The 18,508-nt window shown below is 42.4% G+C and overlaps 1 protein-coding gene across 2 annotated transcripts in view; it reads left to right on the top strand.

Annotated features, from left to right (window-relative positions):
* Nucleotides 1-18,508, top strand: part of LOC115112536 (centrosome-associated protein CEP250-like) — a 330,336-nt gene that overhangs the window by 61,220 nt on the left and 250,608 nt on the right. For both annotated transcript variants that reach the window (XM_065013075.1, XM_065013076.1), the window contains exon 5: nucleotides 395-506. In XM_065013075.1, coding sequence (XP_064869147.1) covers nucleotides 395-506 — 112 coding nt within the window. The remainder of the gene's footprint in view (nucleotides 1-394; nucleotides 507-18,508) is intronic.

The raw sequence follows: 18,508 nt of genomic DNA, 5'->3' as shown, positions 1-18,508 counted from the left end.
TATGTTGTCTCAGACATTTCAAACAACATTCCCAGCTAATGAGAAAACAGTAATTTAAGAGAATGAACCAGATTTAAGAAGGCAACTCTAGGTCTAATTTGAATGGGTGCCAACATAAGATTTTGTGGGATTTTTACATCCGTACCCCAGTACGACCCACGTGGCCCAGTGAATGTCACTCCGTGAGGGACTATAAGATCCCAAAAGATTATGACAATAAATGCCTCTTGATAATCAGATTTTCTCTGCGCTGTGTAGGTTTATTGTTAGCATATTATATGCTAATTGAGGGTGAAATTGATTGTAGCTACACTCCTGATTCTGATTGCATAAACAACTTTTTACAGATTTACTTTGTTTTCAACTCATTTTTTACTTGTATTTGTATTCACAGTGGAGAAATGGCAGACCATTACAGGGATGCGCAGACACACCTGTCTACCCAGGATGCTATACTTCAGCAGCTCAAAGAGGCCTGTCTATCTCAGCAGGAAGCCCAGGTTAAAGTAAGTATCCTGCACCTCAACTCAGCTCCATTCACTGTTTGAAACAACATCAGAGGAACTTGCCGTTACTGCAAGGAGCGGTAGACTACTGACTCCTACTAGTTGTGTATTATGGAGACCGAGTTAATGCCCACTATTCATGCTGTCAGATTGACCGAAGAATGGCCAATTATATTTTCCACCAAATTTTTACATAGATGTACCCCATCTCTCATTCTGTGTGTGTGTGTGTGTGTGTGTGTCTTCTACTTGACTGCACTGGACCCCTCTCGGAGCACAGTACATATCCCAGACCTCTCACGCTTGACGAACCAGAGACAAAAAGTGCCAGGGGGTGAACACGTCCACTGGCTGCATTTTGCATGCACCACCTACCAGAGTAGAGTGGTTGGATACCCACACACACACACAAACACACATACACACATCTCTAATGAGTGTGGGCCTGAAACACACACCACCCCTGGGGGAACCCGGCACTCTGTTATGTTAACTACTGCATGCAATCTCCACTAAAGTAGTGTAAGCAGAAAGTTGAATTATTCACAACGGGGGGGGGGGGGGGGGGGTCGGGTAATTAAGAGTGTCTTGTACTTCCTTCATAATTCATTGGCATTAAAGGCCTGGTGTGTTTTTTGTGTGGTAAACAGAGCTGGCACATGATGTGGCGAGAGATTAGGCAACATGACGGTTGTGCCCAGAATGGTCATGTTCTCTCATTTAGCCTGCGGGCAGCTGGGGGGACAGAGGGTGGTGTGGAAGGAGGGGATGGGATGGTGGTTAGGGTTAGTCTGCTTCACCTGGTCTTGTAATTTACCCCTCCCCCACATCTGTCCTAACTCCCACCCCCATTGCCATGTCATGAGAGGACCTATGCCATAACTAGGTCACCACCTGTATTTAAAATTGATTACATTTGGATTTTTTTTTGACTGGCCTACACACATAATACCCCATAATGTCAAAGTGGAATTATGTATTTCGAAATATAAAAACATTTATAAAAAGTGAAAATCTGAAATGTCTTGAGTCAGTAAGTTGTCAACCCCTTTGTTATGGCAAGCATAAATAAGTTCAGGAGTAAAAATGTGCTTAACAAGTCACATAATAAGTTGCATGGACTGTTCACTAATAGAGTTTAACATGATTTTTGAATGACTACCTCACCTCTGCACCCCACATATAGAAAGTGTTATGTTTGGGGGCAAGTCCAATACAACACATTACCAATACAACATGGTACCACATATTTTCAAGCATAATGGTGGCTGTATCATGTTATGGGTATGCTTGTAATCATTAATTAAGGACTGGGGAGTTTTTCAGGATAAAAAATAAATGGAATGGAGCTAAGCACAGCAAAATCCTAGAGGAAAACCTGGTTCAGTCTGCTTTCCACCAGACGCTGGGAGATTAATTCACCTTCCAGCAGGACAATAACCTAAAATTGCCAAATCTACAATGTAGTGGCTCACCAAGAAGACCGTTAATGTTCCTGAGTGGCCGAGTTACAGTTTTGACTTAAATCTTAAATCTACTTGAAAATCTACAGCAAGACCTGAAAATGGTTGTCTACCAATGGTCAATAACCATTTTGAAAAGAATAATAGGCAGATGTTGCACATTCCAGATGTGGAAAGTTCTTAGAGACTTACCCAGACAGACTCACAGCTGTAATCGCTGTCAAAGGTGCTTCTACAAAGTATTGACTCAGAGGTGTGAATCCTAATGTAAATGAGATATTTCTGTATTTAATTTTCAATACATTTGGAAACATTTCTAAAAACATGTTTTCACTTTGTCATTATGAGGTATTGTCTGTAGATGGGTGAAAAAAACAAACATCTAAATTCAGGCTGTAACACAACAACATGTGGAATAAGTCAAGGGGTGTGAATACTTTCTGAAGGCACTGTATTATGTTGAGTACAGTCTCTGAACATATTGTCAATGTAATGTTCTGAGAAGGTTACAAGCCAACCTTGCATTATTTCCATTGTACAACGTATCGAATAGACTTCAGTTAGATGATACGTGAGCCTGTTTTATTCGAATAGACAAGGCAGAGAAGTATTCATATAAATGATCCTCATCTTCATATTGCATAACTTCTAGTGATTAGACCATGATGGTGTTTGTTATAGAATTTGCAAAAGGGTCCTGGTAATTTGGATAAAAGTCTTAATTGGCGTGTGATAGATTGACTGGGCTCAGAGTTTAGACGGAAGGCGGCAGACGATTGCAAGGCTTTAGAGAGGCTATTGATTGTACATACTTACAAACGCTCCCACCCAAACTAAGAGGAGGGCTTAAAAGTGCAAGGCAAATTGGTCACGACTTGTCAATCATTTACACTAAGATGTATGCTGAGGGATTGGCTGCTTCAACTCTAGACTGCTCCTTTTAATGGAAAAGAGAAAAGGCTGAATTTAGAGGAATCTTTATAGATCTGTCTTTTTACTACAACCCCCTCCGTTCAGAGACAAATGGGATTAGCTCAACTAATTGAACTTTTTAAAATGACTCTGGATCTGAGCACTATGTCATCAGTATCTAAGTGGTTATTGGACCAGAATGAGGTAAGGGACATTCTGTGTTGTGGGATTCTTCAACCGTACATCACACATACCATGTAATATGCTCGGCTGTGGTTAGAACTAGTGAGAAACTGCCCTTTTGGAGAAGCTCAGAGAACTATCAATAACAGTACATTCATTAATGCACACACACATTTGTACATTGCTCTGTGTAACTGCTTATGTCTACTGGAGAGACGAGCAGAGAGCTGCAGTACGTGGGAGCTCTCAGCGCTCTGATTCCATCTGTCAGGTTCCTGAATCGCCGGCCCACTCCAGCCCACCAGGCCGACCCCTCCCCCACACAGCCCACTGCTCTATACAACACAAGAAGTCAAACCAGAGCTGTTTAAAAGGTCAGCAGGACTACACTACAGCCAGCCTTAACATTTGAGTGGCAGAGGTAAATATCTCAGAGTGGTCGAGATGGGCTGAGTCCTCGTGCACTGCTTCAAAGAGCAATGTGAATGGGAGATACGCTGGGTCGCTTCCTCCGGGTGAACTCCTATTCACTGGGCCTTCTTTTAACAGGGCTTTACTGAAGCTGTATAGACCTTTTAGGTTATTATTAGTCTCTCACTACAGACTACCATTCATTGTCTCTGACAGCATCCTGTTTTGATATGTAGATATATGCTGGCTGGTCAAATTGCTAGTTATGTTTATATGGAGGTGGACAACCTTGAGAGGTTTGTGTGTACGTGCGTTTGTGCGTATAGTTAAATGATTAATCTGGTGTGGGTGTGTATTGTGTTGTGACCTCATGGACAGGAGGGCACCATGGTGGGTCATCTGGGCCCTGCCGCTTGCCAGTCCCTTTCCCTCCTTCCCCCCTCCGCCTCTCCAGCCCGCTCCCTCTGGCCACCGCCTTGTGTGCAGCGTGCTCTGGCGGCTAAAGGCGCTCGTTAAAGGCCATAACTTATCTCACGTTTGAAGCTAATGGGAGGAATACTGGCCGCAGTGAAAAATAAATGACATTTCTCCCCCCTCTCTCTCCCTGCCCTCCTAACCTGCAGCGTAATATAGCAGCGGTGAGGGTATGCATTACAGATCTGAGGCCTTAGAATTTATCTGTGCTGCACTACGCTGACTGATGCATTTGAAAATAATGTACTGGAGCCGGAGCATAACAGGTACCCCGTAACTAATGGAGAGCTCTCGCCCCGTGGCCGCCACTGTATATCATTCAGCTGTACTACCTCATCAAGCCCCGGCCCTGCACACAATCCTCTGCAGGCAGGCAGACAGACAGACAGGCAGGCAGGCAGGCAAGGCTCCCAGACCAGCAGCTCAATGGCTACAGCAGCAGAGGACCAGCAATATATCTCCTTTCCGTCCTTCCTTCTTTCTCTCTTTTTCATTTTTAATTTGGGGCGGCAGGGTAGCCTAGTGGTTAGAGCGTTGGACTAGTAACCGAAAGGTTGCAAGTTCGAATCCCTGAGCTGACAAGGTACAAATCTGTCGTTCTGCCCCTGAACAGGCAGTTAACCCACAATGATGACGCATCAATCTGAACGGTTATTACGGCTCCTCGTTCACAGTTCCTAGGCCGTCATTGAAAATAAGAATTTGTTCTTAACTGACTTGCCTAGTAAAATAAAGGTAAAAAAATATATATATATTGTCATTCTCTCTCATGATGCCCTCTTACTAATTAATACATAAGCCTACCTTCATAATGTGCTGTCGCTGCTCTCTGTGAACGAGGAGCCGTAATAACCGTTCAGATTGATGCGTCATCATTGTGTTTCCTTCATAATGTGCTGTCGCTGCTCTCTGTGAACGAGGAGCCGTAATAACCGTTCAGATTGATGCGTCATCATTGTGTTTCCTTCACAATGTGCTGTCGCTGCTCTCTGTGAACGAGGAGCCGTAATAACCGTTCAGATTGATGCGTCATCATTGTGTTACCTTCATAATGTGCTGTCGTTGCTCTCTGTGAACGAGGAGCCGTAATAACCGTTCAGATTGATGCGTCATCATTGTGTTTCCTTCATAATGTGCTGTCGTTGCTCTCTGTGAACGAGGAGCCGTAATAACCGTTCAGATTGATGCGTCATCATTGTGTTTCCTTCATAATGTGCTGTCGCTGCTCTCTGTGAACGAGGAGCCGTAATAACCGTTCAGATTGATGCGTCATCATTGTGTTACCTTCATAATGTGCTGTCGTTGCTCTCTGTGAACGAGGAGCCGTAATAACCGTTCAGATTGATGCGTCATCATTGTGTTTCCTTCATAATGTGCTGTCGTTGCTCTCTGTGAACGAGGAGCCGTAATAACCGTTCAGATTGATGCGTCATCATTGTGTTTCCTTCATAATGTGCTGTCGCTGCTCTCTGTGAACGAGGAACCGTAATAACCGTTCAGATTGATGCGTCATCATTGTGTTTCCTTCATAATAACTGAGACATTTTGAGGCCAAGTTACTGAGTCATTTTCATTTGACCGATCAGATATCAGAGCATAAGACATACTGTATCTGCGGCAGTAAAACAAATGTAACATTTTTGTCACCTGCGCTAGTTCAGTGAAATGTAACCTTTATTTAATTCGGCAAGTCAGTTAAGAACAAATTCTTATTTACAATGACGGCCTACTGGGGAATAGTGGGTTAACTGCCTTGCTCAGGGGCAGAACGACAGATTTTTACCTTGTCAGCTCAGGGATTCGAGCCAGCAACCTTTCAGTTACTGGCCCAACGCTTTAACCACTAGGCTACCTGCTATTATAGTATTTTAAAATTAAAAAGTGGAACAAAAACACGTGAAATATAAATAAGAAGATCACGTAAGCTATAAGTAAGCTATATACAGAGTCAGTTCCAGGGTTAGTGCCAATACCATATTTACAATGTGCAGGGATCCTGGAGTGGTAGGTTTAGATATGTATAGGGGTAAGGTGACTAGGCAACAGGATATATGTACAATGTACAGTGGCAAGGGCTGTTCTCTATAATGGTTGAAAATGCAAAAACATTTGAAACATTGGTGGAGTGGGCCAGATCAGAGTAGATAAACAGGAATATCACTTTTCAAGCATAATATAACTGCTTGATCATTTATCTTTTAGGCCCCCTATTTCCTCTCACTTGTTTCACCTCCCTTTTCACAGCCCATTTTTATTTAATGGTGTTTATGTTTAATAGCTGTATCAGACAGCAGCCACTCACTGCCCTTTTCCAGCCAAATCAAGGTAAAGAAAGAGGGGAAAGGCCAAATGAATTCCATCCAGCGAGAGGTCAGAGAGACAGACAGAGAGTACATAGCAATGCCTTTTCCCCAGTAGGCAGTGGGAGATACGATGCTAATAAGATCAGAAGAGAAGAGGAGAGCCGCACCCCCGGGTCGACCATAAAGAGTTTCAGTATATCTTTTTTAAAGAAAACACCCTGAAAAAATGATGATGTCTGCTTTGAAATGCATTAATAATCGGGGGTGGACTGTTTTGTTCTAGGATAGGAAATAGGATTGAAATTCCCTTGACTTGGGGAGGGCAGGCGTGGGCGTGAGGGGGGTGGTGGTGGGGAGTTGGGGCCTTAGAGAGATTTAAAGGAAAGGCAGAGGGTGGAATGTGAAGTGTGTTGGTGTGAATGAGGTGGAGGAGGCCTCTTCCTCCCTGCTCTCCTTCCATCTTGCTTTCCGTCCAGGTGTACAGGGCAGGGGGAAGAGAAGACAGGAAGAGGCTCTCATTATTGCTGGTTTTTGTTTTCTCTTCATGGAATGCTCTGGATGGTGGTGGGTGTTTGAACCCTCTGCATGTTCCTCCCTCCTGTTCTCTAACAAAGATGCCTCTGACTCACTCACGGGAAGAGAGGAAGGAATATGAGGAATATTTGAACAAATAACATATATCTTAGAGCATGATGAAAAAGACTTGAAAGCTTTGTCTTTCTCTCCCCTTCTATCCTAATTGGAAATTCATTGAATACCTAATGAAATGAAAACGGAAGGATGTGTGCTGTTTTTCTCCCTTTCTTATATAATACATCAGAACATTTTGGTGCTGTGCCAAGTTTGTAATACAGTAGAATCCTTATTATTAAAGTGTAATATAATTATAATACTTTGTAATTGGAAAATGCATTGCGGTGTATAATGAAGTGCCGTCTCAAGCAGATTTTCTGCCCCTTTTGATGTATGAAGGTCAGACGTCAGCATTCCCGCTGCCTCATCTCTCTGTATATACATATAGGCAACGGCCCACTGTCTAAAATAGGGGAAATACCTGTTTGTCATCACAAATACTTAATTCACTTCAATTAATTTTAGTAACTCGGCTGTAATCTTGGTAAGGTACTACTAATTAGATTTCCTTATTGGATTTTTTTTATTTGGTTTCGGTCCTAATCAATGCATTTTTATTCACTTTCATTACATTTTGGCACACCGTCAAGCGTTATGATCCAGATATCTGTAGGACTAGTACTTTATATGGAGACAGATGGCCGAGGTCCCTATAGTTGGTTGGTTGGATTGACTGAGTGATTGATGTAAATAATAGATTGGCTCATCCATCCTCCAGTAGTTGTGAGGATCCAGGGAGAGAGCTCCAGGGCTTGGCCTTGTGTCGATGTCACTGAGAGGCAGGCAGGCAGGACGCCCGGACAGACTGGGATTTCATTGTGACTGAGCATGTGCGGCTGGCTGGTGGTTTCAGTGTTGTGTCAGGCTAAGGCAGGCGGGTGGCCAAGCCCAGGGGAAGCGGTTGATCAGGTTGGTCAGACCTATTTCTGACTGACTTCCTATGTGAGGGGAGATGGGCCGTGTGAGGGTGGCACTGAGCAGGACAGAAGGTGACCCTGGGGAGGGAGTATAGGTACTGTAGGCAGAGCAGCAGATCAGAACTGAGCCACTGACCAGTCAGTCCATCTAGAGGGAGATGGAGCTTCTCGTAAACCCATCGTCACTCTGTGTTTGACTCTGTCTGGACACAGGCCTGGTTCTGTTTCAACCCCACACTGAAACCTCTTCAGCAGCAGCCCAATGGTTGAACTTCAGTTAGTATGGCTCTAAAGCACTCTTCACTGGGCTGGGAACCTGACACTCTCACTAAGCAAACAGTAGATGGGCTCTACTCTTCTCTGCCTGAATAGTCCTCTCTCATGGCATTGTGATCCAGCCAGCCAGGTCCACCTAAAGCGCTGTAATGGCTGTGTGAAAAGGGAATGGTTTTAAACGGTGGAGAGCTCTGAAGAGGCCGTCGGTCGGACAGATATCACCTAACAGCCTGCCGTTAAAAGGTTGACTGTGCCGTGCTGGAATGGAGGTGTCCTATTGTCGGCCCAATTTCAGCTAATCCACCACGCCTGATTGTTTGCTGAAGTGCACATTTGGGGTGGACATTCATTAGTCCTCCACTGGAGGTTTATACCATGATGTCCTTTATTTTGGTATTTTTCAACTGTTTTTTTTGTGTGTGTTTTTTTTTTTTTTACATGGGCTATCATTTATAATTTCCCCAAGCTACTGAATCTCATCTACTCTGGCTTAATTTAGACCGTCCTCCCAACATCAGAGTGCATATCCTATTTTTTGGGGACGCTTGCAAATAACATGGAGCATCTCAATGTGAAAGCATTATCCAAATTGCAATTGGTAAATGTTGCGCTAGATTTATTTTGGTACCCCATCTGCAACAGCCTCAGTACCCAGACACAGTCTCTGTCTGCCCCCCCCCCCCCCCCGCCCCCCGGCATGTGCTTTGATGTGGGTTATCAGTGAGCCCCATCCTCCCAGCCCCTCCATGTCAGCACCTTTTGATGTAGCCTATGTGCACTTCCAAATATAATTTTTAATAAGGAGTCATTATCATTTAGATTTCTTGCTGAATGAGAAGAGTGACCTCTGGTATTTATCTGGTGACGGGGTCATGGTGATGATGTGTGTATGGTGCTGTGGTAGTGGCAGACAGACAGACAGATGTGGCTCATTGACATTAAACCAAAATGCTTACTATGTGCATTCTGGAAAGATTGGGTGGAAGCCACTTATATGGGGAGCTGTATATGGTGGCAGTCATTCACATCTCTTATGTGTCTGGTAATCAGAATATCTTCTCTAGCAGTTCCCTGAGCAAGTCAGTTTGGGTCTAAGCACTCTGGTCTGCATACTAGTAGTTAAATCAGTAGTTATTTAGAACTTACTGTAGATGTTGGAGATGCGTGTGTGTGTACATACGTGTGTAGTGGTGCGTAGACTTATTATGAAGCTCACCTGCCCTGAATAATGGCATTACAGAGCACGTTGGGGACTGGCCTTGGCTGTGTTGGTGTCACGCCCTGGCCATAGAGAGGCTTTTATTCTCTATTTTGGGTAGGCCATGGTGTGACTAGGGTGGGCATTCTAGTTTCTTTAATTCTATGTTTTGTATTTCTTTGGTTTTGGCTGAGTGTGGTTCCCAATCAGAGGCAGCTGTCTATCGTTGTCTCTGATTGGGAATCATACTTAGGTAGCCTGTTTTCCCACCTATGTTGTGGGATCTTGTTTTTTGTTAGCTCTGTGAAGCCTACAGAACGTGACGTTCGTTATTCTTTTGTTGTTTTGTTTGGTGTTCTGAGACAATAAAGAATCATGAACACGTACCACGCTGCACCTTGGTCTACTTCAGACGAACGTTACAGTTGGACTGTGTAAGGCAGGGAGGGTAGCAGCTGCGCCCTCACACACAACAAGGCTCCTCTAATTTGGCAGAGCTCACCATGGACTCCCTCCACCTCGTTGAAGGAGAGTCTCAAGAACTAATATCATCCTGTTTTTATCAGGCAGTGAGCGAGCGGAGAGAAGTCCCAGGGCCCTGACAGGACAAAGAGCCTCTCCACACGCCTCCCTCTTTAATATCTTTCTGCGGACCAGGACGCAATTAGCATGTTAATGAAGGGATCTGAAACCTCTAAAGATCAAGACAATAGGAGTCCTTTCTGGGCGCCTGAAGATAACAAATAACCTTTAATGGAAATTACCAGATGAAATGTACAGTGTTTATCGTGTGAAATACTCATTTTTAAGAGTAATCTACGAAACGCTGACGTTTATCTTTTTCTTTATGCTTTTGAGCCCCATGCCTGCCTCTAGCTTATTTTGGTTAATTACATTGAGAACATTTTATGCTTGTCTCTTTTAAAAACGTCTTGCGGTTATCTGCGTATTCTCCCTGCCCTACTTGATGTTGGTGCATGCTGGCTAAGCTGCGAGAGGATCATTTAGGAGCCCTGGTGCTGCAGCTTTGTCACAGCGGTGAGAGATCAAAGAGACCCCTAATGCTCAGATTCAGGAAGAAGAATACCAAATAACACTGGTCTCCTGGGCAGGCCTGGTGTTGGTAGCATTGGGTCAAACTCAAGATAATGAGGAGTGTGTTACAGCCCCTTTAAAACCACACAGATGTTCACACATGTCCATGATGCAGTGTGAACCTGCTGGACTGGGCTGATCCTGTGTAGGTGTAGAGGGTTAGTATTAGTACAGGTGGTAATGTAATAATATATGCCATTTAGCAGACGCTTTTATGCAAAGTGACTTAGTCATGCGTGCAGACATTTTGCATATGGGTGGTCCTGGGAATCGAACCCACCATTTTGGTGTTGCAAGCATCATGCTCTACCAACTGAGCTCCAGAGATGGTAGATTCAACAACAAGGCCTTGATGCAATGGTTCGATGTGAACAAATAAATGGGTTGAAAGGCAACCCCTGGCAGAGGGCAGGTAGAGGAGTGAGCGTCAGATGGGGTTGGGAGAGGCAACACTGCTGGGTTCAAAACACCTGTGTGAAGATGACACTGGAGGGACTCTACAGAGAACCCCTGATTCACTGTTCAGTCAGACCAGTTAAGCAGAGGCTTCCTGGAAACACATGTATGTACACACACACACGCACGCACACACGCCATGCTGAGACGATACCCTGCAGCGTAAGCAGCACCCCAGCTCTCTGCATGAACTGCCACAGATCCAGACAGACAGGCCCAGCCTCTCTCTACCCCTCTCATCTACCTATCTCCTCCTCCCCTCCTTTCCTCTCTCCTCCTCCTCTCTCCTCCCCCCTATCTCTTCTACTCCTCCCCTCCCCTCCTCTCCTCTCTCCTCCTTATCTCCATAATTTCTCCCCTTCATTTCTCCTCCTCCCCATCTTCTCTCCTCCCTTGCTCTTCTATTCCTCCCCATCTTCTTTCCTCCCCATCTCCTCCTCCCTATCTCACCTCCTCCTCCATATCTCTCCTCCTCCCTATCTCCTCTCCTCTCCTCCCCATCTCCTCTCCTCCTCCCTATCTCATCTCCTCCTCCTCCCCATCTCATCTCCTTTCTCTCTCCTCTCCTCCCTATCTCTCCTCCTCCTCCCTAGCTGGGCTTGACAATCTGGACCCTCTATTTCTGAAACTATCTGCCGCCATTGTCGCAACCCCTATTACCAGCCTGTTCAACCTCTCTTTCATATCGTCTGAGATCCCCAAGGATTGGAAAGCTGCCGCAGTCATCCCCCTCTTCAAAGGGGGAGACACCCTGGACCCAAACTGCTATAGACCTATATCCATCCTGCCCTGCCTATCTAAGGTCTTCGAAAGCCAAGTCAACAAACAGGTCACTGACCATCTCGAATCCCACCGTACCTTCTCCGCTGTGCAATCTGGTTTCCGAGCCGGTCACGGGTGCACCTCAGCCACACTCAAGGTACTAAACGATATCATAACCGCCATCGATAAAAGACAGTACTGTGCAGCCGTCTTCATCGACCTCGCCAAGGCTTTCGACTCTGTCAATCACCATATTCTTATCGGCAGACTCAATAGCCTCGGTTTTTCGGATGACTGCCTTGCCTGGTTCACCAATTACTTTGCAGACAGAGTTCAGTGTGTCAAATCGGAGGGCATGCTGTCCGGTCCTCTTGCAGTCTCTATGGGGGTGCCACAGTGTTCAATTCTCAGGCCGACTCTTTTCTCTGTATATATCAATGATGTTGCTCTTGCTGCGGGCGATTCCCTGATCCACCTCTACGCAGACGACACCATTCTATATACTTTCGGCCCGTCATTGGACACTGTGCTATCTAACCTCCAAACGAGCTTCAACTCCAACTGCTCTTAACTGCCTCCAACTGCTCTTAAACGCGAGTAAAACCAAATGCATGCTTTTCAACCGATCGCTGCCTGCACCCGCATGCCCGACTAGCATCACCACCCTGGATGGTTCCGACCTTGAATATGTGGACATCTATAAGTACCTAGGTGTCTGGCTAGACTGCAAACTCTCCTTCCAGACTCACATCAAACATCTCCAATCGAAAATCAAATCCAGAGTCGGCTTTCTATTCCGCAACAAAGCCTCCTTCACTCACGCCGCCAAGCTTACCCTAGTAAAACTGACTATCCTATCGATCCTCGACTTCGGCGATGTCATCTACAAAATGGCTTCCAACACTACTCAGCAAACTGGATGCAGTCTATCACAGTGCCATCCGTTTTGTCACAAAAGCACCTTATACCACCCACCACTGCGACTTGTATGCTCTAGTCGGCTGGCCCTCGCTACATATTCGTCGCCAGACCCACTGGCTCCAGGTCATCTACAAGTCCATGCTAGGTAAAGCTCCGCCTTATCTCAGTTCACTGGTCACGATGGCAACACCCATCCGTAGCACGCGCTCCAGCAGGTGTATCTCACTGATCATCCCTAAAGCACCTCATTTGGCCGCCTTTCGTTCCAGTACTCTGCTGCCTGTGACTGGAACGAACTGCAAAAATCGCTGAAGTTGGAGACTTTTATCTCCCTCACCAACTTCAAACATCAGCTATCCGAGCAGCTAACCGATCGCTGCAGCTGTACATAGTCTATTGGTAAATAGCCCATCCATTTTCACCTACCTCATTCCCATACTGTTTTTATACTGTTTTTTATTTATTTACTTTTCTGCTCTTTTGCACACCAATATCTCTACCTGTACATGACCATCTGATCATTTATCACTCCAGTGTTAATCTGCAAAATTGTATTATTCGCCTACCTCCTCATGCCTTTTGCACACATTGTATATAGACTGCCCATTTTTTTCTACTGTGTTATTGACTTGTTAATTGTTTACTCCATGTGTAACTCTGTGTTGTCTGTTCACACTGCTATGCTTTATCTTGGCCAGGTCGCAGTTGCAAATGAGAACTTGTTCTCAACTAGCCTACCTGGTTAAATAAAGGTGAAATAAAAAATAAATAAAATAAATCTCCTCCTCCCCATCTCTTCTCCTCCTCCCCATCTCCTTTCCTCCTCCCTATCTCCTCCTCCTCATCTCCTCTCCTCCTCCCTATCTCCTCCTCCTCCCCATCTCCTCTCCTCCTCCCCATCTCCTCTCCTCTACCCCATCTCCTCTCCTCCTCCCTATCTCCTCCTTCTCCCTATCTCCTCTGTCTCTTCCTGTCTCTTACTACTAGCTCAGTGTTTTCTTCTTTATTCTCTGTCAATCCCATGCCAGTTGTACGGATTTCTAATATCTGTGCATGGACATGATTGTGTGTATGACTCTGTGGTTATAAGAAATAACCTTTAACCTTAGGTAACCTTGTTCATATCAATCAGGGTATATAATGCAGTTATTATACAAAATGTACATTGTATGCGTGATTGAGAGAGGGGTTTGTACACCCACATTTCCATGGAACTGAATTATTCAGATACCTTCCCAGTTTAGCCCTGGCAGGTAAGACCTCACACAGATGTCAGGCGAGGTAAAGCTGGCCCTGTAATATTGCTAGGAGGCGGGAATAAAACGGTGTGAATTATCTGTCAAAGCATCAGCCCAGTGAGCTGTGTGGCCAGTTCATTAAACTGCTGACAGTACCATTAATATTAGTGTGCCTTTAAAACCTTAGCATCAAACCAGAACCACCCAGGGAGATGTGAGGTGGTTCAGCTTTTAGAGGGGAGTGATCTGAATTGTAATGGGCTGTAGGAGGATAGGTGGTGGAGGTCTATAATAAAGTCTTGTTTAAAAACTCTTTTTGGAAATGGGAATTATATGGCACTGCTGGCATTATAGAAAGCAAACCTTAGAAAACTGGTGAGATGGACATCTCATGAGATACCGGAATGAATGTTTATCATCATGCCAAGCATTAGGCTAAAATGTCCCTGATGCATAACTTCTTGCCTAATTATGATATTGAAGAAAACAACTACTGGAATTTAGACAGTGTGTGCATTTGGTGGTTGCCACATAATATTTTTTCTGTGATACAAATAAAAGATGATAGCCTCGTAGTGTACATTCTCTTGCAGTAACCCGCACCAAAAGATAGCCTATTCTTGTGTTTGCTTTTCATATTCGATGCGAGAACTTACCAGCATACTTTTTAGGACATGGAGATGACCATGCATTTTTCGTGTGAAAAACAGGACGCATATGTGTTGCTTTGATGTCAGCCATAAAACTTTTTTTTTTTAAAGGATGAATACTTGATATAGATATACTAGATATACACAGAGTGGTGTGACAGTTGTAGAGAGCCCTCACCGTCGCTGTCCACGCATTTACCATGTATCCTCCCACCACTCTGTCTACCAGAGTAGCTTTTATTCTCCTCAGAGGAGGGAGAGATGCCTCTTGTTCTCTTTACGACAGATTTTTAATACGGTTCCTCTCCGACTACATTTGTAGAGAGCAAATGCTTTGATGAAATATCGGACAAACAATACACATCATGTTTTTCATCTGTATTAGTATAGTCTTGAAATGGACTCTACAACATATCATTTATCTGATATAGTCCTCTACTTGCTTTTGGACTGTCTAAAAAAAACTGCACATTGCTTTCAAAATATTTATTCCATTCAGTATCTTGGTGAATTTACATGAAATAAAAAAAGGTATGCCATTAATTTGATAAGCAACTGAGGAGTATATAATATGGACATCCAGGGAAAATTAAATCGTAATTATATTCGCTGACACTTACCATGCTGTGTCAACTGGCTGGTAATAAGGAACAGGACATGCATTTTATCTGTGTAACATTGTTTGATTACATTGTATCTTCTGCCACAAAAATGTAATCTTGTACCTGAAATTGGCACATCTCCTTTGAGATGTGCCTCTCTTTATATGTGTCTCTCTTTATATGTGCCTCTCTTTATATGTGTCTCTCTTTATATGTGCCTCTCTTTATATGTGTCTCTCTTTATATGTGTCTCTCTTTATGTGTCTCTCTTTATATGTGTCTCTCTTTATATGTGTCTCTCTTTATATGTGCCTCTCTTTATATGTGTCTCTCTTTATGTGTCTCTCTTTATATGTGTCTCTCTTTATATGTGTCTCTCTTTATATGTGCCTCTCTTTATATGTGTCTCTCTTTATATGTGTCTCTCTTTATATGTGCCTCTCTTTATATGTGTCTCTCTTTATATGTGTCTCTCTTTATATGTGTCTCTCTTTATATGTGTCTCTCTTTATATGTCTCTCTTTATATGTGTCTCTCTTTATATGTGTCTCTCTTTATATGTGTCTCTCTTTATGTGTCTCTCTTTATATGTGCCTCTCTTTATATGTGTCTCTCTTTATATGTGCCTCTCTTTATATGTGTCTCTCTTTATATGTGTCTCTCTTTATATGTGTCTCTCTTTATATGTGTCTCTCTTTATATGTGCCTCTCTTTATATGTGTCTCTCTTTATATGTGCCTCTCTTTATATGTGTCTCTCTTTATATGTGTCTCTCTTTGTGTCTCTCTTTATATGTGCCTCTCTTTATATGTGTCTCTCTTTATATGTGCCTCTCTTTATATGTGTCTCTCTTTATATGTGTCTCTCTTTGTGTCTCTCTTTATATGTGCCTCTCTTTATATGTGTCTCTCTTTATATGTGTCTCTCTTTATATGTGTCTCTCTTTATATGTGTCTCTCTTTATATGTGTCTCTCTTTATATGTGTCTCTCTTTATATGTGCCTCTCTTTATATGTGCCTCTCTTTATATGTGCCTCTCTTTATATGTGTCTCTCTTTATATGTGTCTCTCTTTATATGTGTCTCTCTTTATATGTGTCTCTCTTTATATGTGCCTCTCTTTATATGTGTCTCTCTTTATATGTGCCTCTCTTTATATGTGCCACTCTTTATATGTGTCTCTCTTTATATGTGTCTCTCTTTATATGTGTCTCTCTTTATATGTGCCTCTCTTTATATGTGCCTCTCTTTATATGTGCCTCTCTTTATATGTGCCTCTCTTTATATGTGCCTCTCTTTATATGTGCCTCTCTTTATATGTGCCTCTCTTTATATGTGTCTCTCTTTATATGTGTCTATCTTTATATGTGTCTCTCTTTATATGTGTCTCTCTTTATATGTGTCTCTCTTTATATGTGCCTCTCTTTATGTGTCTCTCTTTATATGTGTCTCTCTTTATATGTGCCTCTCTTTATATGTGTCTCTCTTTGTGTCTCTCTTTATATGTGTCTCTCTTTATATGTGTCTCTCTTTATATGTGTCTCTCTTTATATGTGTCTCTCTTTATATGTGTCTCTCTTTATATGTGCCTCTCTTTATATGTGTCTCTCTTTATATGTGTCTCTCTTTATATGTGTCTCTCTTTATATGTGTCTCTCTTTATATGTGTCTCTCTTTATATGTGCCTCTCTTTATATGTGTCTCTCTTTATATGTGCCTCTCTTTATATGTGTCTCTCTTTATATGTCTCTCTCTTTATATGTCTCTCTTTATATGTGTCTCTCTTTTTGTGTCTCTCTTTATATGCCTCTCTTTATATGTGTCTCTCTTTATATGTGTCTCTCTTTATATGTGTCTCTCTTTATATGTGTCTCTCTTTATATGTGTCTCTCTTTATATGTGTCTCTCTTTATATGTGTCTCTCTTTATATGTGTCTCTCTTTATATGTGTCTCTCTTTATATGTGTCTCTCTTTATATGTGTCTCTCTTTATATGTGTCTCTCTTTATATGTGCCTCTCTTTATATGTGCCTCTCTTTATATGTGTCTCTCTTTATATGTGTCTCTCTTTATATGTGCCTCTCTTTATATGTGTCTCTCTTTATATGTGTCTCTCTTTATATGTGCCTCTCTTTATATATGTCTCTCTTTGTGTCTCTCTTTATATGTGTCTCTCTTTATATGTGTCTCTCTTTATATGTGTCTCTCTTTATATGTGTCTCTCTTTATATGTGCCTCTCTTTATATGTGCCTCTCTTTATATGTGTCTCTCTTTATATGTGTCTCTCTTTATATGTGTCTCTCTTTATATGTGTCTCTTTATATGTGCCTCTCTTTATATGTGTCTCTCTTTATATGTGTCTCTCTTTATATGTGCCTCTCTTTATGTGTCTCTCTTTGTGTCTCTCTTTATATGTGCCTCTCTTTATATGTGCCTCTCTTTATATGTGTCTCTCTTTATATGTGCCTCTCTTTATATGTGTCTCTTATATGTGTCTCTCTTTGTGTCTCTCTTTATATGTGTCTCTCTTTATATGTGTCTCTCTTTATATGTGTCTCTCTTTATATGTGTCTCTCTTTGTGTCTCTCTTTATATGTGTCTCTCTTTATATGTGTCTCTCTTTATATGTGTCTCTCTTTATATGTGCCTCTCTTTATATGTGTCTCTCTTTATATGTGCCTCTCTTTATATGTGTCTCTCTTTGTGTCTCTCTTTGTGTCTCTCTTTATATGTGCCTCTCTTTATATGTGTCTCTCTTTATATGTGCCTCTCTTTATATGTGTCTCTCTTTATATGTGTCTCTCTTTATATGTGTCTCTCTTTATATGTGTCTCTCTTTATATGTGTCTCTCTTTATATGTGTCTCTCTTTATATGTGTCTCTCTTTATGTGTCTCTCTTTATATGTGTCTCTCTTTATATGTGTCTCTCTTTATATGTGCCTCTCTTTATATGTGCCTCTCTTTATATGTGTCTCTCTTTATATGTGTCTCTCTTTATATGTGCCTCTCTTTATATGTGCCTCTCTTTATATGTGTCTCTCTTTATATGTGCCTCTCTTTATATGTGCCTCTCTTTATATGTGTCTCTCTTTATATGTGTCTCTCTTTATATGTGTCTCTCTTTATATGTGTCTCTCTTTATATGTGCCTCTCTTTATATGTGTCTCTCTTTATATGTGTCTCTCTTTATATGTGCCTCTCTTTATATGTGTCTCTCTTTATATGTGTCTCTCTTTATATGTGCCTCTCTTTATATGTGTCTCTCTTTATATGTGTCTCTCTTTATATGTGTCTCTCTTTATGTGTCTCTCTTTATATGTGTCTCTCTTTATATGTGTCTCTCTTTATATGTGTCTCTCTTTATATGTGTCTCTCTTTATATGTGTCTCTCTTTATATGTGTCTCTCTTTATATGTGTCTCTCTTTATATGTGTCTCTCTTTATATGTGTCTCTCTTTATATGTGTCTCTCTTTATATGTGCCTCTCTTTATATGTGCCTCTCTTTA

The sequence above is a fragment of the Oncorhynchus nerka genome, linkage group LG28 (genome assembly GCF_034236695.1).
Source record: "Oncorhynchus nerka isolate Pitt River linkage group LG28, Oner_Uvic_2.0, whole genome shotgun sequence".
Taxonomy (NCBI): domain Eukaryota; kingdom Metazoa; phylum Chordata; class Actinopteri; order Salmoniformes; family Salmonidae; genus Oncorhynchus; species Oncorhynchus nerka.
The sequence above is the reverse complement of the archived record's forward strand: the minus strand, read 5'-3'. Positions and strand labels throughout refer to the sequence as shown.